This window comes from Podarcis raffonei, chromosome 17, assembly GCF_027172205.1.
Source record: "Podarcis raffonei isolate rPodRaf1 chromosome 17, rPodRaf1.pri, whole genome shotgun sequence".
In the NCBI taxonomy this organism is placed as follows: domain Eukaryota; kingdom Metazoa; phylum Chordata; class Lepidosauria; order Squamata; family Lacertidae; genus Podarcis; species Podarcis raffonei.
Genome location: NC_070618.1, coordinates 5,504,650 through 5,531,588, shown reverse-complemented (window position 1 = coordinate 5,531,588; position 26,939 = coordinate 5,504,650). Strand labels below are relative to the sequence as shown.

At 44.5% G+C, this 26,939-nt stretch overlaps 1 protein-coding gene across 4 annotated transcripts in view; it reads right to left on the bottom strand.

Moving 5' to 3' along the window:
• Positions 1 to 22,921, bottom strand: part of MELK (maternal embryonic leucine zipper kinase) — a 39,610-nt gene extending 16,689 nt beyond the window's left edge. For 2 of the 4 annotated variants that reach the window (XM_053370403.1, XM_053370404.1), the window contains exons 1-8: positions 18,818 to 18,943; positions 14,359 to 14,453; positions 12,137 to 12,222; positions 11,687 to 11,803; positions 9,620 to 9,763; positions 8,597 to 8,665; positions 7,083 to 7,175; positions 5,885 to 5,983 (exon numbers count right to left, since the gene is read on the bottom strand). In XM_053370403.1, coding sequence (XP_053226378.1) covers positions 5,885 to 5,983; positions 7,083 to 7,175; positions 8,597 to 8,665; positions 9,620 to 9,763; positions 11,687 to 11,803; positions 12,137 to 12,222; positions 14,359 to 14,422 — 672 coding nt within the window. In that variant the 5' untranslated portion in view covers positions 14,423 to 14,453; positions 18,818 to 18,943. Of the gene's footprint in view, positions 1 to 5,884; positions 5,984 to 7,082; positions 7,176 to 8,596; positions 8,666 to 9,619; positions 9,764 to 11,686; positions 11,804 to 12,136; positions 12,223 to 14,358; positions 14,454 to 14,784; positions 15,053 to 18,817; positions 18,944 to 22,812 lie in introns of those variants that run through there. The other 2 variants (XM_053370405.1, XM_053370406.1) reach the window with 2 other exon arrangements.
• Positions 22,922 to 26,939: the final 4,018 nt, after the last annotated feature.

Here is a 26,939-nt window from a genome sequence, read left to right as displayed (position 1 = left end):
CAAAATATATTTAAAAATTCTCCAGTAGCACCTTAGAGACCAACTAAGTTTGTTCTTGGTATAAGCTTTTGTGTGCATGCACACTTCTTCAGATATGAATCTGAAGAAGTGTGCATGCACACGAAAGCTTATACCAAGAACAAACTTAGTTGGTCTCTAAGGTGTTACTGGAAATTTTTTTATTTTTTTTATATATTACACAACTATAGTATGAGCCAGCAGTACATTGCATAATCTAACTTTATCTAGTATTAGCTCACATATTAGCTGCAAGTCAAGTTACAAGAGGCAGCTGGCTACCTAACCCAGGCCTTAGAATAGCCTACTTTCATTATAAGGCCAAATCAGGAAGCCCTCAAGTCCAGCACAGCACAAACACTCAGACTGCCTTCTACAGAATCAAACCTGTAGACCATCAAGTCCAGTGCTGCCTATTTTAACTGGCAACAACTCTCCAGGGTCTCAAAGTAGATGCCTCTCATCTGCTACCAGAGATTCTGGGACAACACCTAGGACCTTCTGAATGCAGAACATGTAGCCATTGAGGCTGAAGGTGTTGAGCAGAGTAAGAGGTAACCCCCTGCCTAGTGGCAGCACTAAGAGTTGTGATCAAGTTAAGCACAGGCTATTGGCCAAACCTTAGGGCCATTTTGCAGACACGCTGCTGGATTTACAGCCAAGCATGATTAGGCCCAATTGATCGACACTGTGTCAAGTTATAGTTGCACAGGTTTCTTAGATGCTGACCAGAACATTTATCCCATGTGAGATTTAATGCACTACCCTATCTAGAGCCAGATAATACAGAGTGTGCCTTCTCACCAATATGCTCCCCCTGCCCCCTAGCAAGCAATGGGGCAGGATGTGGGGGGAGGATGCTACAGAACCTTGCCAAAGGTTGCAGGCAGCTTTACCTGCAGCAATTGCATGTTGATTGCCCTCTTAAAAGACAAAGTCCAGCAACTGGAGGAACGTGTAGCTACGCTCCAAAGAATTAGAGAGCTGGAGCTCTTCTTGGAAGCAACAGAGCACACCGTCTCCACCAAGGAGGAGACAGGGGACTCCCCTGAGAAGGAGGCTAGTTCACCAACACAGGAGCCAGATATATGGAGAAACGTGACTCAAAGAAGTAGGAGGCCCAGGGTTCGCTCTGATTGTTTAGAAATACGCAATCGCTTTGAGGTCCTTTCCCCTAGCATGGAAGACGAAGAGCAGACTCCATTTGAGGATCTCTCCCTCATTACAGTCGATCAGGTATATGAAGACGAGCAGCAAAGGCAGTCTTCAGGGAATGTGCAGGCGACCTTGGAACGGACAGCTCACGGAAGAACCCCGACCAGACCTAAGAGGAGGCGTGTAGTGGTGATAGGGGATTCCCTACTGAGGGGAACAGAAGCAGTGATCTGTGGGCCTGACAAGATGTCTCGGGAAGTGTGCTGTCTCCCCGGGGCTAAGATCCAAGATGTAACTGAACGACTGCAAGGAATCATAAAACCCACTGACAAATACCCCTTCCTCTTGGTTCATGTGGGAACCAATGACACTGCAAGCAATAGCCTCCAGAAGATCAAAAGAGATTACGAGGCTCTGGGCAGGAAATTGAAGCAATTAAATGCACAAATTGTCATCTCATCTGTCCTCCCAGTTGAACGACGTGGCCCAGGGAGAGAGGGAAAAATAGTGGAAGTGAACAACTGGCTTCGCAAATGGTGTAAACAGGAACGGTTTGGATTCTTAGATCACGGAATGCAGTTTCTTGAAGATGGACTTCTGGCAAGCGATGGGCTGCACCTCACAACGGTTGGTAGGAATGTTTTTGCAAAAAATCTCAGAAACCTCATCAGGAGGGCTTTAAACTGACTAATGTGGGGGAGGGAGACAGTGCTCCTGAAGGTAGGAGTCTATCAATTGATGAAGATGATCATCCAAATGTCATAGACCGAATGGAGCAAACAGCACGCAGACCTAGTGGTGGGAGGAAAAAATCCTTAAATAAGAGACACGGGGGAATGATTAATGGACTTCAATGTCTGTACACTAATGCGCAAAGTATGGGAAATAAACAAGATGAGCTTGAGCTCTTGGTACAGCAAACTAAATATGACATAATAGGCATCACTGAAACCTGGTGGGATAAGTCCCACGATTGGAATGTAATAATGGAGGGATATAATCTATTTCAGAGAAACAGACCAGACAAGAAAGGAGGAGGAGTGGCGTTATATGTCAGGGATGTGTATACCTGTGAAGAGATCCAAGATTTAGAACCTCAAAGCCAAAGTGAGAGCATTTGGGTCAAAATTAAGGGAGAGAAGAATAACAGTGACCTCATTGTGGGAGTTTACTATAGATCCCCAAGCCAAACGGAGGACATAGATGATGCCTTCCTGGAACAGATGGCCAAGCATGCAAAAGGAAGGGAGATAGTAGTAATGGGGGACTTCAATTACCCGGATATTTGTTGGATGTCAAACTCAGCCAAGAGCATAAGGTCAAACAGATTCCTCACTGGCCTTGCAGACAACTTCATTGTCCAGAAAGTGGGAGAAGCTACAAGAGGAACAGCCATTTTAGATCTGGTCCTAACCAATGTTGATGACCTGGTTAGTGGGGTAGAAGTGGAAGGATCATTAGGCGCGAGTGATCTTGCTCTTCTGAAGTTTACTATACAGCGGAAAGGAGCAGCCAAGCATACTAGGACTCAATTTCTCGACTTTAAGAAAGCCGACTTCATAAAACTTAGGGAAGTGCTGGGTGAGATCCCATGGACAGTAATACTAAAAGGAAAGGGAGTTCATGATGGCTGGGAGTTTGTTAAGAGGGAGATAGTAAAAGCACAACTTCAGGCAATACCAATGAGACGGAAACATGGAAGGTGCCTAAAGAAGCCAGGGTGGCTATCTAAAGAACTTTTAACTGAGTTAAGATTAAAAAAGGATGTGTACAAAAAATGGAAAAGGGGGGAAACCACCAAAGAGGAATTCAAACAAATAGCCAGCACGTGTAGACACAAAGTCAGAAAAGCTAAAGCACAGAATGAACTCAGGCTTGCTAGAGAGGTTAAAAGCAACAAAAAAGGCTTTTATGGGTATGTTCGTAGCAAAAGGAAGAACAAAGAAACAGTGGGGTCACTCAGAGGAGAAGATGGTGAAATGCAAACAGGGGACACAGAAAGGGCTGAACTCCTCAATGCCTTCTTTGCCTCAGTCTTCTCCGATAAAGAAAACAATGCCCGACCTGAAGAATTTGGAGCAAATGATTCAGCAGAGGAAACACAGCCCAGAATAACTAAGGAGATAGTACAAGAATACTTGGCTAGTCTAGATGTATTCAAGTCTCCAGGGCCAGATGAACTGCATCCAAGAGTATTAAAAGAACTGGCAGATGTGATTTCAGAACCACTGGCAGTCATCTTTGAGAATTCCTGGAGAACAGGCGAAGTCCCGGCAGACTGGAGGAGGGCAAATGTTGTCCCTATTTTCAAAAAGGGGAAAAGAGAGGACCCAAATAATTACCGCCCAGTCAGTCTGACATCAATACCAGGGAAGATTCTGGAGCAGATCATTAAGCAAACAGTCTGTGAGCACCTGGAAAGGAATGCTGTGATCACCAATAGTCAGCATGGATTTCTGAAAAATAAGTCATGTCAGACTAACCTGATCTCGTTTTTTGACAGAATTACAAGCCTGGTAGATGAAGGGAACGCAGTGGATGTAGCCTACCTTGATTTCAGCAAGGCATTTGACAAGGTGCCCCATGATATTCTTGTAAAGAAGCTGGTAAAATGCGGTCTTGACTATGCTACCACTCAGTGGATTTGTAACTGGCTGACTGACCGAACCCAAAGGGTGCTCATCAATGGTTCCTCTTCATCCTGGAGAAGAGTGACTAGTGGGGTGCCACAGGGTTCTGTCTTGGGCCCGGTCTTATTCAACATCTTTATCAACGACTTGGATGATGGACTCAAGGGCATCCTGATCAAATTTGCAGATGACACCAAACTGGGAGGGGTGGCTAACACCCCAGAGGACAGGAACACACTTCAAAACGACCTTGACAGATTAGAGAACTGGGCCAAAACAAACAAGATGAATTTTAACAGGGAGAAATGTAAAGTATTGCACTTGGGCAAAAAAAATGAGAGGCACAAATACAAGATGGGTGACACCTGGCTTGAGAGCACTACATGTGAAAAGGATCTAGGAGTCTTGGTTGACCACAAACTTGACATGAGCCAACAGTGTGACGCGGCAGCTAAAAAAGCCAATGCAATTCTGGGCTGCATCAATAGGAGTATAGCATCTAGATCAAGGGAAGTAATAGTGCCACTGTATTCTGCTCTGGTCAGACCTCACCTGGAGTACTGTGTCCAGTTCTGGGCACCACAGTTCAAGAAGGACATTGACAAACTGGAACGTGTCCAGAGGAGGGCAACCAAAATGGTCAAAGGCCTGGAAACGATGCCTTATGAGGAACGGCTAAGGGAGCTGGGCATGTTTAGCCTGGAGAAGAGGAGGTTAAGGGGTGATATGATAGCCATGTTCAAATATATAAAAGGATGTCACATAGAGGAGGGAGAAAGGTTGTTTTCGGCTGCTCCAGAGAAGCGGACACGGAGCAATGGATCCAAACTACAAGAAAGAAGATTCCACCTAAACATTAGGAAGAACTTCCTGACAGTAAGAGCTGTTCGACAGTGGAATTTGCTGCCAAGGAGTGTGGTGGAGTCTCCTTCTTTGGAGGTCTTTAAGCAGAGGCTTGACAACCATATGTCAGGAGTGCTCTGATGGTGTTTCCTGCTTGGCAGGGGGTTGGACTCGATGGCCCTTGTGGTCTCTTCCAACTCTATGATTCTATGATTCTATGAGAAGGCCTGTACCTTCTGTACTTCACAACATGGGGAGAAAAAATCAGCACACCTCCAAGACTAATGCATGCAGCATAAAAATAATTACACACCTGACTAAGGTAAGAGAAGAATTGTCCTGGGCAGATTAAATCATGTGGGTGCTTACAACTGAATGAGTGCTTCTGCATGCCAAAGCTGCTCCCCTGGCCTCTTGCCATGAATGAGCACTTTTAGGAGATTTCCTAAAAGGCTGACTGAAACACAACACAAGAGCCTGGGTGCCTTTCTGGTAAGATAGTCGATAGCGTCTGTCAGGGAACTGCCATCAGAAGAACAGGAGGTGAAAGGGCTCACAGAGGCTGAGAGAAACTTATCAGCTGAGGAGGGAACCAGCAGGGGGAGAGGAGGAGCTCCAAGGGAAAGTGAGTCGGAGGGATGGCTCAGAGACACTTCCAGCGAAAACAGTGGGGAGGTTTCAGGACCTCCTATAGGGACACCCACTCCTCGCCGGAAACTGTCGCGCCGAGAGTCCAGAAGACGCGTTTCCGTTAAGGAGCTTTTATGCTGGAAGAAGTTCCGTAAACGCCCACTGTCGGATTCTACCAGCGACTGACGGAGCCATGCTTAAGGAGCTCCGTTACAGACAGAGGTTTGTGGACTTAGCCAAACTCTGAGGGACTTGGAATTTCACGCACAAGCAGCTCATCATCCCATCACAGCGTCTAACAGACTACAAGAATGTTTGGGTGGGGTGGGGGAATTGAAGAAAGAACATAGCAGAATTCAAATGCCAAGATTATCCCAAGGTGGGCCTTTAAAAAAAAGCCACTGGGATATCACAAAAGAGCATCCTTAGGCTTCCATGAGAATCAGCAAGATCAAGAGAACAAGTTTTAAGAGCTATGAAAGGGCTTCTTGCTGTAAATCCCCCAAACTCTGTTGGAAACAGGTCTCTCCCACGGTTGCTGCTCAAGCATCCTCCCATGAGCATGAAGATCCAAATCCTGGAAATAGTACATATGCCAGAATACATACCACTATTTTCTTGTAGAGCACCATAACATTATCGTCGTCGAATGGTAGAAATCCACAGAGCAGAGCAAACAAAAGCACTCCCATGCTCCAAATGTCAGCCTGGGATGACAAGCAGGTAAGTTAGAAAAATATAAAGGTTAGTCACTTTGGGCACAAACATCCCACACAGCCCTAATACACAATAATAAACAAAGTCATGGTCACCTCTGAACTGTATGGTAGGTACTGGCTATCAACTTTTGATGTTAACTGCTCAGCCCTTGGGGTCCCCAGTGTTGCTGGCCACATTCACCACAAAGGTTGCACTGCTGCACTCTGGTGAGCACAACAAGCCCCCGTCTCTTGCCCAACCATGAAGCTGGAGCCGTGATTACCCCTGCAGTTGTGTGGCACACCTTGCAAGCAAGCCCTACCCTACAGTAACAAACCCCAGCTCCCTTGCAGCTCCAGGAGGTTTTCTTTGTGGGTGGGTGAGGAAGAGACAAAGGTTTGCATTCAAAGCATTTCAGCAACAAGCCCTAGCCTTCGTCTCCAGCTTTCAATGTCCCCCAAAAAGACAGTGTAATTGCAGGGATAATGCTCATCCTAGCTGCAAGATGGGGAGGAGATTAGTTTGGAGCAAAGCAGGGGATTGACTACCACACAATTTAAAACAGGGTGAGGTCAAGAAGAAGCCTCTGCCCCTTGGGCCCTAGCACCCATAAATTTCTCAGAACCCACCACTGAGTCACTGACGACAAAGGCCAGACAACAGTGTGGACACTGCCGCTCCTCTTATACTGCAAAAAATTAGATTTAGCCTATCAGCGATGTATGCCATTAGAGGAGAGGTAGAGCACACAGCTCGTAGAGTGTTAAGACAAAAGGTTCAAGATTGGCAGGAGAGGAAGGCTTTCCTGTTCCATTTGGAGGGTGCCCCCATTGCCTACTCCATAAGGTAACAGAGGAAGATATTGCAGAAGAGGAATAAAAGATGCAACGGCACTGAAGGGATGACCAGAGACTACGACTGCATCTTTGCAGAAGATGCTGAAAACAATATTATCCACATACACAGTTGTCATGTATGCCCCTTTAAAATGGCTCCCGCTTCAGAAAGTTAACAGACTTTGTTACATTTTACGCAGCGGCCATTTTGTAAAGAAAATGTGTATGCAAGAGTCAATATCGAGAAATGTTAAAGAATCTACTACAATACCTCTGAGCCAATGTAAGCTTTGCCCTGAATCAGCTCTGGTGCTGCATAGGCTGGACTTCCACAGCAAGTGCTTAGATGGTAATCCAGACCACCCTACAGCAAGAACAACATAGTAAGCTACATCTGCAACAGGCCACATTTTGCATTTCACCTAGATATGGATGCAATTGACAGTGGGCATTGTCAGCCCGAAATATCTAAGATGTTAAAAGCAAAGTTGGATTGCTTCCCCAGTTCCCAATGGGGTTAAACCAACCTTTTTGAGTCTCCCTTGACCAACTACCTTCTTTCTGTGGCACCCTGATATGTCACCTCTTGCCTGCAGAGCTGGCAGCCTCTCACTTTTTTTCGAACACCTTCCCCTTGTGGTGTTCAGCCTCTTCTCTTCTCCTTGGGAGTCCTCTGGGCAGCAGCAGCTGCCGCCCCTTGTCTATGAGCTGCCCCCCCTGCCCCAAAGAGAGGTGCCTCCTCACACTCCCACATAGGGGCCTGGGAAACACCCCCCGGCCAACCCCAGAGGCTCCATTTGCCTGGGGAGCTTGTAGCCACGTCTGCTGCTGTGTAGCTGTGCAGACCTTTAGGAGGCAAAGACATGAGAGGGAATCAGAGGAAGAAGGGAAGGAAAGAGGGACAGAGGCCAATGCCGCCCACAGCTCCCCTGATTATCATCAAGGCACCCCAGGGTGCCACAGCACACTGGTTGAAAACCACTGGGTTAAGCTATTGCATTCTTCTCTTTCACCTTTCAGCCACTCTATGTCAGGCATCCCCAACCTTCGGGCCCTCCAGATGTTTTGGACTACAATTCCCATCATCCCTGACCACTGGTCCTGTTAACTAGGGATCATGGGAGTTGTAGGCCAAAACATCTGGAGGTCCGCAGGTTGGGGATGCCTGCTCCAAGTCATTATATATCTGAAGTTAAGTTTGTTTGCCAACTGCAACTCTAGGACACCCTGACCACCTTCTAACCCTGTTCCGTTTTAACCTGCCAAAGTACTCAAACCCACTTAAATTCAATTTAGGACACATAGGGCTAGATAAAGAAAGAGCTGTCTAATAACAAGCTTGTGTTCAGGATCCTGTGTTTCCAATCCTTTATCAACAGAAATTCAACAATCTGCTGAAGCCAGCAGCCCAAAATTCTGCGATTTTTACATGTTTTGAATTGCTTCAGTACTGTACTGGGAAGACCCACAATGTAGGAAAGAAGATAAACCAGGATATATCATGGGGGAGCATGTCATCTGAACGCAAACCGAATCACATCACACCTTTCAGTATGAACCAAGTGAATGGCTGGGCTTCAGCATGCCCACGGCTGAGCAGAGCTATTTAAATCCAGCTTTAATCAGAATGCGTCTCTGGAGCAGGAAGGAAAGACAGGAAACCTCTGACATGGTTTGGTTTGGAGATGAAACAGCAATCATCGCACCTTGATGACAGCAATAGCATCCCGTGTTTTCTAGTGCCATTGGCAAAATGGCAGAGTTCATTGCTTTGCACAAACTCACCAATGGTTTTGCACAGAGACCAAAGTCAATCAGCTTCAGGTTATGCTCGGCATCAATCAGCAAGTTTTCCTGACAAGAGAGATTGCACATTAAAGGTAAAGGGACCCCTGACCATTAGGTCCAGTCGTGGCCGACTCTGGGGTTGCGGCGTTCATCTCGCTTTACTGGCCGAGGGAGCCAGTCCTAGCCTCTGTTGGTTTAACCCACAGTGCCACCCGCACATTAGAAGCAAGTAAATTTACACAGCAACCTTATGCTGTAAATTGTTGACGAGGAGAAAACAAACTCCAGTCAAATTCCCAACCCTAAAAACATACATAGAAAACAAAACCAGGTGGTCTCTTAGTTAGACTGAGCTAGAGAAAGCACTGGAAGAAAATCAAAAGGAATCTTTACGGAGCTTGCACTAAAATCTCTATGACACTAATTATGCTGAGTGGGATTAGAGGCACAGAATGCTCAGAGGCTCTGGGAACTAAGCTGTTCACAATGCAGCTTCTATAAGGGATGAGAAAGATGTCAGTTTGGCTGGCAGCTGATGCAAGTCTTGAGGAAACCAAGGCAAATAAAAGCTAATAAAAGGAAGGGAAGGGCTGTATGTTCTATGGAAAGGGAGAAGCCTAGTTCCTAAGTTAAGGGATGGTGGTTGAAGGAAGTGAAACAAAGTAGACAGTGCACCGTTTGCCAGAAGCAGTTGGGCAGGCAAAGCTTGGAGGACCATAGATTATGGGCAAGGGAGCATCATCTCGCTAGGTGCAGAGCCTAGGCTGCAGCATGGAATTTCTGCCAGCTGTGGCTTCAACAGTCACAACAGCACTGTGACATGTCAACCACAAAAGTGTGACTAGAAGGAAAGAGCAGTGGATATGATGGCAGTGAGGCCAAATGTCAGATACTGGGTTTTTTGGCTGTGGGCTTCTTTCATGCAAAACAGAAGGAGCAGCCAACCCAGCAAACTATTTGGAGTCTGGCATACAGCTAGTTTATTCCTAAAGAAACTCTGCTTCAACCTTCCACACTTACCGGCTTAAGATCCCTGTGAGCATACCCCTGGCTGTGTACGTATGCAATGGCAGCTACAATCTGGCGGAAAAAGATGCGCGCTTCATCTTCTGCTAAGCGATCCTTAGCAATGATGTAATCAAACAGCTCACCGCCAGGGCAGTACTGTAGTGAAAGCAGAAGGCAACAGTGTTTAAGAGGCACTGGCTAAACTTGAAGCCAACAAAACAGGCTGATAAAAACTGTCGGGATCTAGAAACCGGGAAGTTGTCAAAGATACCAAATCAAGTTTTCATTTATGAAAAGGGCAAGTTTCTATCCTTCTGGTGATCCCTTGGGTTGGACGTTTAATACGCAGAAGACCAATGTCTGTATTTCCAGGCAGTTCCTGTGTTCTCCAGTCCTAGCACAATGCAACCCACCACAGAGTACAGTGGTACCTCGGGTTAAGTACTTAATTCGTTCCGGAGGTCCGTTCTTAACCTGAAACTGTTCTTAACCTGAAGCACCACTTTAGCTAATGGGGCCTCCTGCTGCCGCCGGAGCACGATTTCTGTTCTCATCCTGAGGCAAAGTTCTTAACCTGAAGCACTATTACTGGGTTAGCGGAGTGTGTAACCTGAAGCGTATGTAACCCGAGGTACCACTGTAGCAGCTTCTGGAATAGAAGTCAGCAAGGGCTCCACAGGTAAGGAACACATTTCTGGGAGAATCCTATCAGTGGCATGCATAGGTGTGGTACACACTTCCTGAATATACCACAAGAAGCAGATTATTGAAGGGCAAGTGACCAGTGTGAGTGTGCATGATACCAAAGCATTTATATGAAGAATATATACAACGAAGAAGTCTGCTTCTTACAAAAAGGTCACAGAATCCTTAATTAGCATTTGGGAAGGTCTTCTAGAGGCTGTGCAGCCTGTGGGGATCCTAGTTGCACCCCCACCCTCCCCACAGCTGAGACCCAATGATGAATGTGTCTTCTGTGCTTAGTTTTAGTCACTCAAGAGCCTTCCTGCTCCTCTTTCCCCTGTAACTCCTTCCTAATGTCAACTGCCTGCCTTTTCTCCACACAGGAAAAGAACTTTTGTCTGTATTTTAAAAATGCTATTTTGTGCAGTCAAGCAGGCTAACAAATCCACGTTTCTGTATTTGGTAGAGCACCACTCTGGGGGCTTTTAGTGCAATATCACTTTGTATTTCCTTTATGGCATTTTATGTTTTCTTGTATTTATATCTATTGTTGTACACCATATTGATATTATACATGAGATGTGACAATATAAATTAAGCAGCATGAATTATTACTAGATCCACTTTGCAGAATGCAGGTTTAGAGAGGAAATATTCTATTGTGCCTAATTCTAGAACTCCATGACTGAGGTTTTCATATTAATTATTTATTGAATTTATATACCGCCCTATACCCGGAGGTCTCGGGGCGGTTCACAGAACAAAATCAAAATATAAAACCACAAAATATATAATCAAAATAAAAACAACAACCCAGTAACACCCCCCACAAAAAACCTACATTTTAAAAGGGCATATGAACATAGGCAAGGAGAAAAGGCTGCTTGCATTGTATTAACATGCTGGAAGAGGGTTTTGCTTGGAGCTTACATGCATGCAGGTTGCTAGCAAAACACAAGGCGGCATGATGAGACACTTTTGTCCCCTAGATTACAGGCACTTGATCCCCTCCCTAGACAAGTTACAGAGAAGAGGGGACTTCCAAGAACCTGACACAAAACTCTGGGCCAGCATTCTTGTTGGTTTGAACAGTGCCAAAAGACCAGTTGCAAACTAACCCTGTTAGGTTGTATAGCTGCCACCACTCCTTAGTCCAACAGCTTGGGACAGGAGACCCTCAATGCCTTAATCAGACAACATTAAGATTTCAAGGAGTAAGAGGTAAAAGTTCTGCCCCAAATTACAACATACCAAATGGCTCGCACTGTGAAGGACCAAGAGAAAGATCCTAAAAAGATGCCAATAGTGACTGACAGGGACTATTTCAGGCTCCTGAAACATTTTAGCCTTAAGCAGCAAATATTTTAAAAAGTAGAATGAAGTTTCAAATCTTACCTCTAGAATCATGAATATCTTCTTTGGTGTCTCAATCACCTGGTATAACCGACAAATGTTCTGGTGGCTTAAGCTCTTCATGGCTTCGATTTCTGTTTTGACACGAGGCAAATCATCCTAAGAGATGAAAGGTTTGTGGGATTTCCAGATAATGGCATGCCACAATAGAGAAACTTCCTCTACATTTTCCCCGTCCCATCCTGTTAGATCATGCTTATGAGATTGTATTTTAAAAGCAACAATTAAATGCCACTTTAAGGTCTGTTATGGAAACACACTGTCCAGTTAGTGCTAACAGAGCTCAGCATACTTCCAGAAGCTTTGATGCAGAGCTTGAAGTCTGAATTCCCTTATGGCCACAAATGTACAGTTTCACATCAACAAGTTGTACGATTAGAACCTTATTTGTACAAAGGAAACCCATCCTTTCCCAGCAAGAAAGTTACTCACCCCCAGAGACAGCTTGTCCATTATTTTTATTGCAACCTGTTCTCCAGTAAGTAGGTGACGAGCCAGTTTAACCTTTGCAAAACCACCTACAGTAAGGAAAGAAAAAAAGCAAGGCTACAGATTTAACATTAGTGATCAACTCCTTGTTAAAGATCTATATCCCTACATAGTACCACCTCTGTTCTTTGTACTTCTGCCTCAAAACCCTCTATGAAACCTTTGGCTTAACCCCTTATCTTCAACTGTAACATCCAGCCTAAGCACTAGATGTTTCTGAGTTAACATATATTTATATCTTGTATGCTTTAACAGTCCCTCCATCCCCTCTGCTGCTTCACACTGTCCATATTGAGGCTGGAAGCTCCTCTTACAGCTCTTAACTGAGAATACAGTCCCAAATGCATTTATTGGGCTGCTCACCGCATCAAACTAGTGGGACTGACTTCTGCAAAAGCGTGCTTAGATTTTGCAGTAAATCTGAAAGGAAAAGCAATATTAAATACTACCTCCCTTTAACAATCATCTACATCAGGGGTGTCAAACTCAAATTCATCGGGGGCCGCATCAGCAGTTTGGTCACCCTCAAAGGGCCGGTTGTATCTGTAGGACTATGCGTCCACTCTTTATTATCATAAATTATTGTCACTGCATTCAATTATTACTGTTTTTTGTAATAATGTAGACGGTCCAGAAGGATGTTATGGTCGATTGTATCAAAGGCCGCTGAGAGATTCAGCAGAACTAGGAAACAAAGTTGTTACAAATAATGAGCCCTTGCATTTACTTGAAACTCCTGTCGAAGAAAGTGAGGCTGGCTTCTGAGTAAACATACACGGCATGGGGCTGTAAATAAAATGTGTGTGGGGGAGAGAAAGAGAGAGAGAGAGCTCTGGCAGGAAAGCATCAACATGCCTTGTGCACTCTCATTTTCCTTGGCTAATTCCCCTGCCCCCCCCCATCTCGGGGTGCCATTGCATAGTGCAAAAGGCGAAAGAGCGCGAGCACGCTGCCTGCAACTGGATCTCCGGCTTTTTCCTTTCCTTCCCCGAGACGGGAGGGAGAGATCAAGACGGAGCTGCTGGCAGGGCGGAGAGCGAGCCGCCCAATTGTGTGACCGAGTGATGGAAGGGCTGCAAGGAGCCGCAGTCCGATCTCCTCCCAGGAATGTGCCAGCGGGACTGACATGTGCCGGACGGGGAGAACCGCCCAGCGCCGCTGCGCGGGCGCAGAGTCCAACTTGTGGAGCTGAGATAGAGAGCCGGGCGCCAGATCGCCTTCCTCGCTTGGCTTGCCTCGAAATTGCAAGAGGAGGAGGAGGAGGAGGAAGGCGGCGGTGGGGTGCAGGGAGTGGAGGGGGTGCCAGGGAACACAGCCCCCTCCCATCACGGCCATCATCATCGCCGCCCCCACTTTACATTTATTTTAAGGGTGTTTGGAGTGTGTGCGCGCGCGCCCCTCTCTCTCTCCCACTCACCCCCCCACACACACCAGCCACCCCATATTCCCAAAGAACACGGGCATCGTCGGTCCTGGAAAGGCTGGCCGTGCAAAGATGGAGAGGGAGGCGAAATGCAGAGGAAGGGAAGGGAAATGAAGAGGAAGGCGAAATGAAGAGGAAGAGGCTGGTGAAATCCAGCGCGGAGGAGAAGAGGACGCCTCCCGCAGGGCGAGTTTGCACACCGGGATCCAGCATCCCCAGAGAAGATCTAAGGCTGGAATAAAAAAGTTTCTCCGAGGAGAAAGACTCCCCCTCCACGGCGCGGAGAGACCTGACCTTCCGCTTGCTCTTTTTGAGCAGTGAGTGGGAGAGAGAAGCAAGCTGCCCGCCTCGCTTCAGCCCCCGGACGACGAAGGTGCAAGTTGAGAGACACGGGGACATTTGAAGCAGCAGCCACGTCCTTAAGAGCGATGGGGGGAGGCGAGTAGGGAGGCGCACCATGTAAACTTTATTGTGTAAAAAAAACACACAAGCGAGAATAAAAGGTGAAGGCTGGTGGCCGGCGGCGGCTACACGGGCCACATGATGAGGTCTGGCGGGCCGGATTTGGCCCGCGGGCCTTGTGTCTGACACCCGTGATCTACATTGTTTTCCATTTTATTCATGCTGTGAGCTACTTTGGGGGACTCCCCTGCTTTTTGACCAAACAAATCTATAAAGCAAGCTAGATTTTCTTAGCTCTTTATTTAGAGCAGCTTTTATTTGAAATCATCAAGGAGCATACCTGTACCAACAGTTTCGTGTAGTTCATAATACTTGAGTAGCTCCTCATAGTCATCCATAGCCATGCTGAGAGGCAAGACTTTCTCCTTTAGGCACCTGAGAAAACAAAAAAGCGACCACTGATGCCAAAAAGGTTACAGCAGCAAAACACAAAACACTATGAGTACAATATAAACACTTACTCATTTATATTTTTAATTATTTAAAAAAAGAAATAAGAACTACACCTTCATCTAAACTGACTTTAGGGTAAATTCTACAAGCACTTTTAAATACTTGAATATATTACTAACACATTATGGGTTTTTTAAAAAACATGCAAGACATACCTAATAAATACATTAGTCAATCTTTGTGAAAACTCATCACTAAAAAAAGAAGTGGCAGGGTAGGGGCAGGGAAGAAGAAGGGAAAACCAGATGATTACCGGTGGGGATGGAAACAAGGCCTCTGGGTCTTCTTGGCTGGACCAGACCTCCCTGTCAAATCTCTTTTTGATCTGTCAAATCAAAATCAGCGCAGCAGGCAATACTGCCTGCTTGAAATGGGCAAAACTAGCTCATTAGGTGGGGTAATTAATGTAGTGCCCTCCAGCTGTGGACGAACTATAACTCCCACCATCCCCAGCCATTGACTATGCTGGCTGGGGTTGATGGGAGTTGTAGTCCAACACATCTGGAGAGCCCTACTCCTTGTTAGACCACCCCTGTCATAAGGCATAGTCCTGCTCATTTCGCAGTGACATCACAATATACCCTTGGTTACCATCACCAAGCCTCACTCCCTAGCACACCACAGCCTGATGCTGCAAAAGAAAGCTTTTACTGTCTTCCTTTTTCTTCAGAATATCCCATTCTGTGAGCCAGATATCTTCATCTTTGAATTGATTTTACTCAGAAAAGCGAAGTAAGAATGGCATGCTAGTTTCTCATTGTTTACATTAGGCTGCAACAGTTATTGTCTGCCTTCCAAGGAAGGTCATCTGTATTGCCTGGTCCATTTCTTCCAACAGTGCTGCCAACCTCTAAATGCTGAAAGAGTGATACAGAGGATAAATGTCATTATAGTTAAAGCTATGGTTTTCCCAGTAGTGATGTATGGAAGTGAGAGCTGGACCATAAAGAAAGCTGATCGCCGAAGAATTGATGCTTTTGAATTCTGGTGCTGGAGGAGACTCTTGAGAGCCCCATGGACAGCAAGAAGATCAGACCTATCCATTCTGAAGGAAATCAGCCCTGAGTGCTCACTGGAAGGACAGATCCTGAAGCTGAGGCTCCAATACTTTGGCCACCTCATGAGAAGAGAAGACTCCCTGGAAAAGACCCTGATATTGGGAAAGATGGAGGGCACAAGGAGAAGGGGACGACAGAGGACGAGATGGCTGGACAGTGTTCTCAAAGCTACCAACATGAGTTTGACCAAACTGCGGGAGGCAGTGGAAGACAGGAGTGCCTGGCGTGCTCTGGTCCAGGGGGTCACGAAGAGTCAGACATGACTAAACAACAACAACATCTCCTACTTCTCATCAAAGGGGGATACAAATGGCACATATTTGGCCTAACCTATTTCACCTCCTATAAGTGATATGCACAAGCCAAATGAAGGCATCATAGGAGTGGGGAGAAGCAGGATCACATGTGCTATCACTGTCCTTGGCATTTACCATATTTTTTGCTCTATAACATGCACCAGACCATAACATGCACGTAGTTTATAGAGGAGGAAAACAAGAAAAAAAATATTCTAAACGAAATAGTGGATATATGATTTTTGTGGTTCATGCTGTGGCCACAGACATGTGATCTGACAGTGAGTTTGGAGTAGCCCATTGCAAAAATCCTGAGGATCCATGTGGATCCATGCTTTGTAACCACGGAGGAGGGAAGGAAGGGGAACCATGGATCCTCTGCTCACGACTGCAGCAGATCCCCCCCGCCACCCGCAGGCATTCGCTCCATAACACGCACAGACATTTCCCCTTACTTTCTAGGAGGAAAAAAGTGAGTGTTATGGTGCAAAAAATACAGTATGTCTAGTCTCCCCCACCCAAATAATCTCTACCCCACATTCACATACATCAAACCTGCACATATACATACAGATCAACGTGCAAAAGGGTGTGATCTCACTCCCTGTCCCTGCACAGATGCTTGAACCCCAGATATCACAATTAAATCCCCAATACAGTCATACCTCGGGATAAATACGCTTCAGGATAAGTATTTTCGGGTTGCGCTCCGTGGTGACCCAGAAGTAACGGAGCGCGTTACTTCTGGGTTTCACCGCTCGCGCAGACGGTCAAAATGACATCACGCGCATGTGCAGAAGCGACAAAACGCGACCCGTGCATGCGCAGACGCGTCTTACGTTCTGTTCAGGATGCGAACGGGGCTCCGGAACGGATCCCGTTCGCATCCCGAGGTACCACTGTACAGATACAAGAATTCATGTTCGGTGGCTTTCTGCTTCTTTGAGACTCATACTTTACATTTCTCTACAAGCTTGTACAGAGAGCATAAAAAGCATCATCTAACTGAAGATCTGAGTTGCCAATATTTTACACTGGCTCCTTAGCAGCAATGGAACCTCACCAATTTTGGGAACGATCAAAGATACTCCTGCAGATGTTATCAGTGACCAAGCAGGAATATAAGGGTTCAGGCGACCCCCAAGGTATCCCGGATTCAAGTTGTTCAGGGCTTCATAAATAAATACAAAAACCATGAACCTTGCTCAGTAGCAGATAAGCACCCAGTGCAGCTGTTTTAACAATGACATCACATGTTCTTGAGACCAGGGCCCTGCAGGATCTGATTTTTTTCCGCAGGGCCTGTAAGACAGAGTTGTTCTGCCTGGCCTTTGGCTTGGAGCCAATTTGATTCCCTCCGTCCCTCCCTCTCTTTTTTCTTTTCCTTCTCCTCCTGCGATGAGGCTACATTTTAATATTTTAATGTTCCATTATTTTAATGTTGTTTTTTATTTTTGTTTTTAAGTTGTAATCATTCATCTTGTTTTGATTATTGCTTGTAAGCCGCTCTGAGCCCGGCCTTGGCTGGGGAGGGCGGGGTATAAATAAAAAATTATTATTATTATTATTACACCACACTGGCTTCCTAGAGCACTTCTGCTATGGGGTAGCTATATAAATTAAGAAGGTAAATAAATATGGAGAAAGCAAAATGCCACTTAGAGAAGGATCCGAAATATTCCCCTTGAAGCTTGGAATCTGTTCTATTCTGGATTGTTTCATTTAATGTTTTAATGTGTTGTAAACTATTCTGAGACACCCCCCCCTTTTAAATATAAGGTGTTATAGAAACTCATGGGGGGGGGGAGAACAACACACCAAACTGCTGTAAACTGTAGGCACTGTCCTGCCATATGCCTCATTAGTTGTTCTTGTTTCATCTGTACTCTGCCTTGAAGCCTTGGGCCAGTCGCCATCTCTTAGAATGACCTACCTCATGGGGTTGTTGTGAAGATGAAATGGGGAGAACCATGTACAGTGGTACCTCGGGTTACATACGCTTCAGGTTACATACGCTTCAGGTTACAGACTCCGCTAACCCAGAAATAGTGCTTCAGGTTAAGAACTTTGCTTCAGGAAGAGAACAGAAATCGTGCTCTGGCGGCGCAGCAGCAGCAGCAGCAGCGGGGAGCCCCATTAGCTAAAGTGGTGCTTCAGGTTAAGAACAGCTTCAGGTTAAGTACAGACCTCTGGAACGAATTAAGTACTTAACCCGAGGTACCGCCGTACACCACTTTGAGATCTTTGAAAGATAAAGGTGGAACTGTATATAAATGTAATCAAAAAAGCGAGTTCGTGTCAGGGGAAAAGGTGGGGTGTGTATATATATATATATATATATATATATATATATATATATATATATACATACAGTGTGTGTGTGTGTGTGTGTGTGTATATATATATATATATATATATATATATATATATACACACACACAGTGCTTTTTTCTGGGGGTACGCATACCCCTAAACATTTTGTGAATCTTTGTCCTTTTGCTGTATTTATTTTCCCCGATTCGAACTATAAAATGGTGATTTTCTTGAGTCAAAATGAGAGTATCCCTAAACATTTTATTGGGGGGGGGAATCACTGGTAATAATAATAATAATAATAATAATAATAATAATAATAATAATAATAACAACAACAACAACAACAACAACCCCCTGCAATGCAGGTTAACAGCCAGAGGTACTGACTCGCTGAGCGTTTTGGGTTAAAACGCGCGTCAATAAAATACGATATTTTCCCCTCACTTTATTTTTTTTTATTTGCTTTTTTTTATTTAATTTTAATTTCCCTCACTAGCAGGTAAACGAAGGTCTGTCTGCCGGCTCGCCTTTTATCGAAGCCTGCGGAGCCCGCCCAGCGCTCGCCCGAGGAAAAAGGCCCCTCGAGCTCCATAGCGACTTAGCTCGCATTACTTACCAGGTTAAAATCACAGCAGCCACAAAGCCCCGCAGCCGCCTATGGCATCCGGGCCGAGAGCAACGGCGTTCCGGAGGCAGCCAAGGATTTAAAATTCCCGGACGGCGCCAGCACTTCCGCCCTCCATCCAAACAAACGCGGCGTTGTGGCCGGAAAAGGCGGGCCTGGCCGAAAGGGCCCATGGGAGGAAGGTCAGGAGAACGCAAAAAGATGGGGAATGTCGGCCGTTGGTCCGCCATGATGGGTGTTCCGTGGGGGTGGTTTTTTTTTAAGAAAGTCGGTTTTTAGTTTATTTACTGATGTAGTTTTGGGCGTCACTTGAGTTTCTTGTAAAACAGAAGCTTTCCTTAGCGATCCGAATTTAATAACGGGGAGAAAACGCCTCCTGGCCAAAGTTAATGGCCGTGCAAGGTTGCTTCTTATTTCAGTGGGAGAAATTCAGTAAAATATGTTTAAAGCGCTTAATCCTACGTGGATCGCATTTCTAACTGATTGCTGACTAAACAAGCCTGGGTAAATTTTGCGGGATTTCTTCCTAAGTGTAGGAGCAGCAGAGACGCCCACAGCTGCTTTGATTAGTTTGTCAAGTGGCTGAATATTTATGAAGACTTGTGCTTAGTATATTTTTAAGCACTAAAATAACTGCAACTTATGATCAAATCTAGTGTTGCATTTTATTTTTTGGTCTGACCCCTCCCTCTATGTGTGCTGACGAAAGCTAGTTTTCAGCTCTGCAAATTTCCCTCATCACCCCCTTGCCCTGTAATATGTTGCAATTGTCAAACTCGTTGTCAGTTTCTCTAATGTCTTTGGCTGTTGCTCCTACTCGCCCCTGCTCATTGCTCTGGTAAAACTGAATGCTTTCCATAATTGTGTGTGTGTGTAAAATGGACAAACAGCAGCTGAGCAGCTCTGAAAATGAGCATTTTTTTCCAAGGGGAGAAAACTGGGATTTGCATAATTTCGATTAACTACTTAAAAGCACAGGTAGTTGGATTTAGCTTCCTTGGATCATCCAAAAACCTCACGAGGGAAATGTGCTTGTGGTCTTCCACAACAAACATGGAGAAAGCAAGGTAGTATTTTATACATCCTAGCCTAATGGAAAAATAAGTTTTAGTGGTGTGGAACGCTTTTCTCTGAACGTTGCTGTGCTTATTTTATTCCTCGAAGGGAGTATTTCACCAGCATTTTTTACATACAGACCAGCTGGTGGCAGTAGACTACTGTTCATTTTCTCAACCAAACTTCCCCAGATGTACGGATTGTGCTCCATCTGCACAACCATGATTAACAAATTTGCAGCACTATATTTTTAACTGCCTTTATAAACAGTTTCGTTGTGCACATTCCAAATACCTTTGGCAGCAAATCTATCAGTTCTCAAGCATCTTAATAGCATATTTTACTGTGCTGTGAACTTTCATAGACAGAAGACAAGACAAAAAACAAAACAAAAAAAAAACCACCACTTAGACCTCTGTCATTCCATGGAATCAAAACTTTCTTCTCCAGTCCAGCATCTATTCTGCAGGGAAATGTAATATTTTCCAGCATTGCAATGTCCAAGCCACTGATACAAGGGTCGTTTCCACCCCATCATGTATTTTACAACTTGGTGTAATACGTGTCAATGCCATCAGTGGTTGCAAGAGTTGTTCTCTGTCGTGTACCATATATAAACTACGTATTATTACTGGACTTCTTCAGAAACTGAACACTTCTGGAGTGATGTAGCACAATCAGAGAGCTTTACCAAAATAAATAAATAAATAAAGTCACCGATTAAAAAATTAATACAAATCTGTAGTTTTATGTACTTGGCTGTGATAATTGCAGAGGCATCAAACAATGCAGCGCAACCTAAAGGGATACTTTCCCCCTTTAAAAGATGTGATAAAAGGCTTAATCGAAGCAGTAGCATGGTACAACTTTGGCTGGTCTGTTCTATCCTTCCCCTCATCGCTCAATTAATTTGCTAATTCTTTCCAGGGATATTTAATTACAGTTAGATCTGTTCAGTTACTGGGCAATGTTTGAATCTCCTAGAATTCTCGCACATGCGCAAGTGTCTTTCTGACCATTGGACTTCATGCCTGTCCAAACTCTCTTTTATTGTTTTGATATTCTAATTGTGTGAGCTCTCCTGGAACCAGTACCACTGAAGGGTGGTATATAAATATTTCAAATAAAGTAAGCGTGGATGCTTACCTAGAGCCCTCCTGCCTGCGATTCTATGCTTGATTACCTGACACGCATAAGAGGTAACAGCCCGAGATGTGTATGAACAAAGGCTTTATATTGATTTTTTTTGAGGGCTGTATTAAATCATACTTAGTGAAACGCAACCGTTGCTTTGCAGTAAAATACATTACAGGATAAAGAACCTTTCTGTGATCTAAATCAGGCTCATCTCTTTAATGGTATATAGTTAAAGGAGTATACTAATGTATTTTATTGCCTGACCCCATTTCTTTTACAGCAGGTGAGCCCAGCATACTTAAAGCCATTGTTGTATTCATGTTCTCTTTTACAATACCATTAATGAATTATCATTCTCTAATTTGAAGTTTTAATTATGGCCTGGGGTGCTGCTCCCTTATTTCTGGTTAGTGAGAGGGAGCTGTCTTCTTGGCTCAATCACTTGCTCTCTGTAGAGAATATAAATTTTAAAATGTATGATTGGAAGGATTTGTTTTAACTGTGATTGCCTGTCTCTGGTCCTTTTTCGTTAGCACGGTATTTGCACTTCTCAAATCACTCTCTTTACATCAATACTCACTTAATAAGTCACCTGAAATACTTGTTGGGAAATGATTTTATGGTGTAGGCACTAACTATATTCAGTTCAAACTACTGGAGTAGCTGTGGGGAAAGGAGGTGAATTTCATATTGGGGGTCATTTGGAAACAGATGGAACAGAAAACTTCCAATATCATGATGCTTTTATAGAAATGTGACTGCACTTGGAGTGCTGTGTCCAGTTCTGGCTGCCTGGCTTGAAAAAAAGAGATTGTCGAGCTTGAAAAGGGGCAGTTAAAATGATTAAGGGGCTGGAGAAGCTCCCCTGTAAGGAAACATTACAGTGTTTTGGGCTTTTTAGTTTAGGAGAAAGGGAAATACATTGTGACATGATCGATGTGAATGAATTGGATTGTGCTTGGTATGAAGGAAGTGGATAAGGAGAAGTTTCTTTCTCAAAACTGACCTAGGACCTAGGATCATCTGCTGAACCTGAATGCTGGGAAAATCAGGAAATGCTTCATCCCATAGTGTATACAGGGCCAGCTCACTCATGAGGCAGGGTGAGGCGACCTCCTCAGGTGGCAGAATCCACAGGGGTAACCAATTCAGATGTAGATCTTTATTTCCCCCATATTACTGATGTAGATCTTCACTTACTCTTCCTTGTCGGTCAGGGGGGATGGGAGCCATTTTGGGGTTCACCTCAGGTGCCACAGTGTCTTGGGCTGGCCCTGAGTAAACTGTAGAATTAAACTGTTAAATGGGTTAACTGTAGAATTCACTGTCACAAGATGGAGTGGTGTTTGCCAAGTTGGATGGTTTAAAAGGGGAATAAATATATGTGGAGGCTAAGACTATCCATAGGGACTGTTCTTAATTTGGTTATTTTTTATAGTTTATGCTCATCTTGTGTGAGCCACTTTGGGAAGGCTATGCCTTAAAAGGCACCATAAAATTATTTCTACAGATGAAAATGAATAAAATATAGAATTTTCCATCAATGCCGAAATGTGGAAGAATGGACGTTCCTTTTCAACGTACTGCAAAGGAGATGGAAGGGCAGAAATCCATTTAAGGTCACAGGGAGAGAGGGACCAGGGGAAGTTAGTGTCTTTCACCTGGGCCATACCAAAGGGGCCAGGATGAACTAAGAGCCTAGAAGCCTAAACCAACAAACATTAAACTCCACTGATCTATTCCTCCCCACCTAAAACAAGCACCCTGTGTGTGGCTTGGTGATCAACACTTGCTCTGAACTCTTTCTTAGCTGCTGTGACAGTAGTGTTGATTCAGTCACAGGCAAACAAGGGCAAAAGTTGGCACCAGCAGGATCCACCATCAGGAGTAACCCAAAGATGCTTCTGCCAACAGTCTAATCCCAGACAGCAAAAGAGCGACATTAGAATGTTGCAGCCTCCATCACAAAGAGTTGGTACAATTTGAAACTGCATTGTCATGACGACCATGTCAACACTCAACAGCGTTGCCATTCCGAGAAGCAACTTTCCTTTTCATTGTTAAAAATAAGAAACCAAGCAGATGCAACATAGGAACAAATTTCTCTCCAGCCTTGTAGGGTCGTAATGGACCTTCCAGTAAATAATGAAAGGTTCATTAATTAATAAAGTCAGATCCATATCTTCTATAGATGGCATCAGCATGTCCATTTCTGCCGGTTTCAGAGATTTCAGTAGCTACACTCAGATCATTGGCAAAGTTGAGTGTCCCCAATAGCAAGTCCCAAAGCTTTCTGCAGGTATTAATTAGCTGCCAAAGGGATTTCAAAATATTGGGACTATTTTCTTCAATTGCAATGAACAATATAAATGCGGAACTGAGAAGTAGCCAGTTTAATTTATCCCCAATAATTTTGCACCTGTCAACTTGCCCGCCACATATGAACCAGTTCTGCATCGGATGTCCTGTCTTTCCAACATTTAAATCATTCTGTAGAAAGCATCCTATTAAACCTTGCTGGGGCCAAGCAGCTGCTGATTCGAAAGCTGACTGAACATGGCACTCAGTCACTTTCAGGGCTAGCCCAAGACATTTTGCCGCTTGAGACAAAGGACAAAATGGCACCCTTCCATGACGTACAGAACTGAACTTGATTGGTAGCTGGCTTTAACTTCCATACTGATCATTGGATAGGACCCTCCATTGTAACTAAGGGCAGACTGTGTGGAGCACACAGATTGGTCCTCCAACATCTTACCACCACTCCACCTTGCTCCCCCACCCACCACCTGAAGTGGCTGCCTCACTCTGTCTAACGGTAGAGCCACCGAGTTTTCTATCCTCAATTAGCATGTTAGATGATTAATCCTGAGAGGCTGAGTTTTTCTCTCATCACTTTTCCATTCTGAAATCTTCACGAGCACATTATCTGTAGACATTCAAATGAAAGGGACCAGAATTACCATTGGTTGCCAATGTTTTAGACGAGAGGTTCGAATCTAACATAATGGATACTGATCTCTGCGGGGTCTTGCTATTTAGCAACCCTCGTCAGCAACAAAATGCATTTTATTTTGAAGATGCACAAGAACCTAGCCAATTATCATCATCAATGTCTTTCTTTAGAAAGCAGGGGGCAGGAAGATGTGTCTGGTGGGAGTGGTGGTGGCGAGAGACGTCTGATTGCACTATCAGTGCAGATTGCAATGGGCATATTTATTCTCACTCCTGAAGGGAAAACGTTCGGTGGTTCGCTTTCACCTTTTATACAGCTTTCATTAGCCATGATTCACGATAAAGTCAATGCAACAGGCAGGTGTGCTTTTGTTTAATGCAGGATACCATGACCCACACTACATTTGGGTAACCGTTAACCATAACTACCCACTTGTTGGTGGATGCAGATGAGAACCTCCTCAGCCTGTTCCAAACCAATTGCATAGGGTGTGACAAGCTTTTGGACCCGTTTCGAAATACTAGGTTTTACCTTTTGAAGCTTTTCATCCTTTAGAGCATGCATACTATAGACCTCTCCCTTTACTAGTATGCTCACCTCACCCACTCCAAGACCCCTCCATTCGGAAAGTATGGCTGTCACCTGTATTGCACAAAGGAAGGCTTTCTGTGTGGCTGAGCTGTTTCCATAAGACAACCTCCTCCAAGACGCCAGCTGTTGCTTCCTCCAAGGGATAGCTCAGCTGGTAATAATAATAATAATAATAATAATAATAATAATAATAATAATATTTATACCCCGCCCTCCCCGGCCAGAGCTGGGCTCAGGGCGTCTAACACCAATAAAATCACAGTAAAAGCATAATAGGGGGGAAAGAGGGGGGGTAAACCCAATTTAAAATACAGGTTAAAATGCAATTTAAAATGCAGCCTCATTTTAAAGCAGCCGATAAATCAAGACCATAAGGGGAGGGAAACATAAGGGTCAGACCAAGTCCAAACCAAAGGCCAGGTGGAACAGCTCTGTCTTGCAGGCCCTGTGGAAAGATGTCAAGTCCAATAAGGGCCCTAGTCTCTTGTGACAGAGCGTTCCACCATGTCGGGGCCAGTGCTGAAAAGGCCCTGGCCCTGGTTGAAACCAATCTAACTTCCTTGCAGCTCGGGATGTCCAAAGTGTTGTTATACCTTAAGGTCCTCCATGGGGCATACCAGGAGAGGCGGTCCCGTAGGTACATGTGAAAAGGTAGGTACATGTGAAAAGGATCCAGGAGTCTTGGTTGACCACAAACTTGACATGAGCCAACAGTGTGACGCAGCAGCTAAAAAACCAATGCAATTCTGGGCTGCATCAATAGGAGTATAGCATCTAGATCAAGGGAAGTAATAGTGCCACTGTATTCTGCTCTGGTCAGACCTCACCTGGAGTACTGTGTCCAGTTCTGGGCACCACAGTTCAAGAAGGACACTGACAAACTGGAACGTGTCCAGAGGAGGGCAACCAAAATGGTCAAAGGCCTGGAAGCGATGCCTTATGAGGAACAGCTAAGGGAGCTGGGCATGTTTAGCCTGGAGAAGAGGAGGTTAAGGGGTGATATGATAGCCATGTTCAAATATATAAAAGGATGTCACATAGAGGAGGGAGAAAGGTTGTTTTCTGCTGCTCCAGAGAAGCGGACACGGAGCAATGGATCCAAACTACAAGAAAGAAGATTCCACCTAAACATAAGGAAGAACTTCCTGACAGTAAGAGCTGTTCGACAGTGGAATTTGCTGCCAAGGAGTGTGGTGGAGTCTCCTTCTTTGGAGGTCTTTAAGCAGAGGCTTGACAACCATATGTCAGGAGTGCTCTGATGGTGTTTCCTGCTTGGCAGGGGGTTGGACTCGATGGCCCTTGTGGCCTCTTCCAACTCTATGATTCTATGATTCTAGGTAGAGCATGAGACTCAAAGAGTCATGAATTCGAGGACCATGTTGGGCAAAAGATTCCTGCGTTGCAGGGGAATTGGACTAGATGACCCTCGTGGTCCCTTCCAGCTATACAGTTCTAAGATTCTAATATTCTTAGCTTCCTCCTAGCTTTAGCTTTCAGGTTTTTATACAAAGCTCAGTTGTTTAGAAAAAGGAATGCATTGTTGCTTTGGTAAGGGAGCCACGTTTCTGCTTTGAAGAACTGTCAAAGGATAGTCCTCTGTTTTGAAATAGTCCTCTCTTTGAAGGACTTCTGAGTCCAGACCTGGACTGAAAAGCATCATAAGAAAGGGAGAACAAAGGCACTTTAAATTGCTCTTCTACAGCAGCACATGGGCAGAAACCGAGCAGGTATAGATGTTGCCAGGCTAGTCTTTCCCCTTCTGGGGAGAAGGGTTACATTTCTGTTTAAGCTATAGGGATTATTTCCAGATTTGCATCTATACATATGAACTAGCCAATATAATGCAAAAAATGTTTGTGGTTTTTTCCCTTTTTATTTAAACTAGACAACATTTAAACTTGCAATATTAAGAAAGTTTGACACATGGGAACCATAAGGACAGGTGGGCCTACAAGACCATAGTCAGTTATATATGCATGATATTTTTTTAATAGCACAAAGTAAAGAATGCAATAATACAACACTGTTTTTGGGCTGCCACCAAATTTCTCCCCAAGGTAAATTTGAGGAAATGTTGAAGGTTCTGCTCATGCAAAAATCCATAGGAATTTTACAGTTAAATCGAAAGGACTGCTGGTGAAAATGAGTGTAATCTCTCCAGGAGTGCTGCTACTAAAGTGAAATCCAAGGCCAAAATATAGAGAATTGGGAGGATGAAACAAACCAGTTGCAGGATGCTCAAATGAAGGTTGATATAATCACTGATGTTTCTCAAAGTGGGGTAGAGGGTGACACAACTCTAACTCATTTCAAATAACCAATGGGTGAAAATATTTGTTTTCTCAGGTATGATTTCTTTTGTTGTTGTTGTTT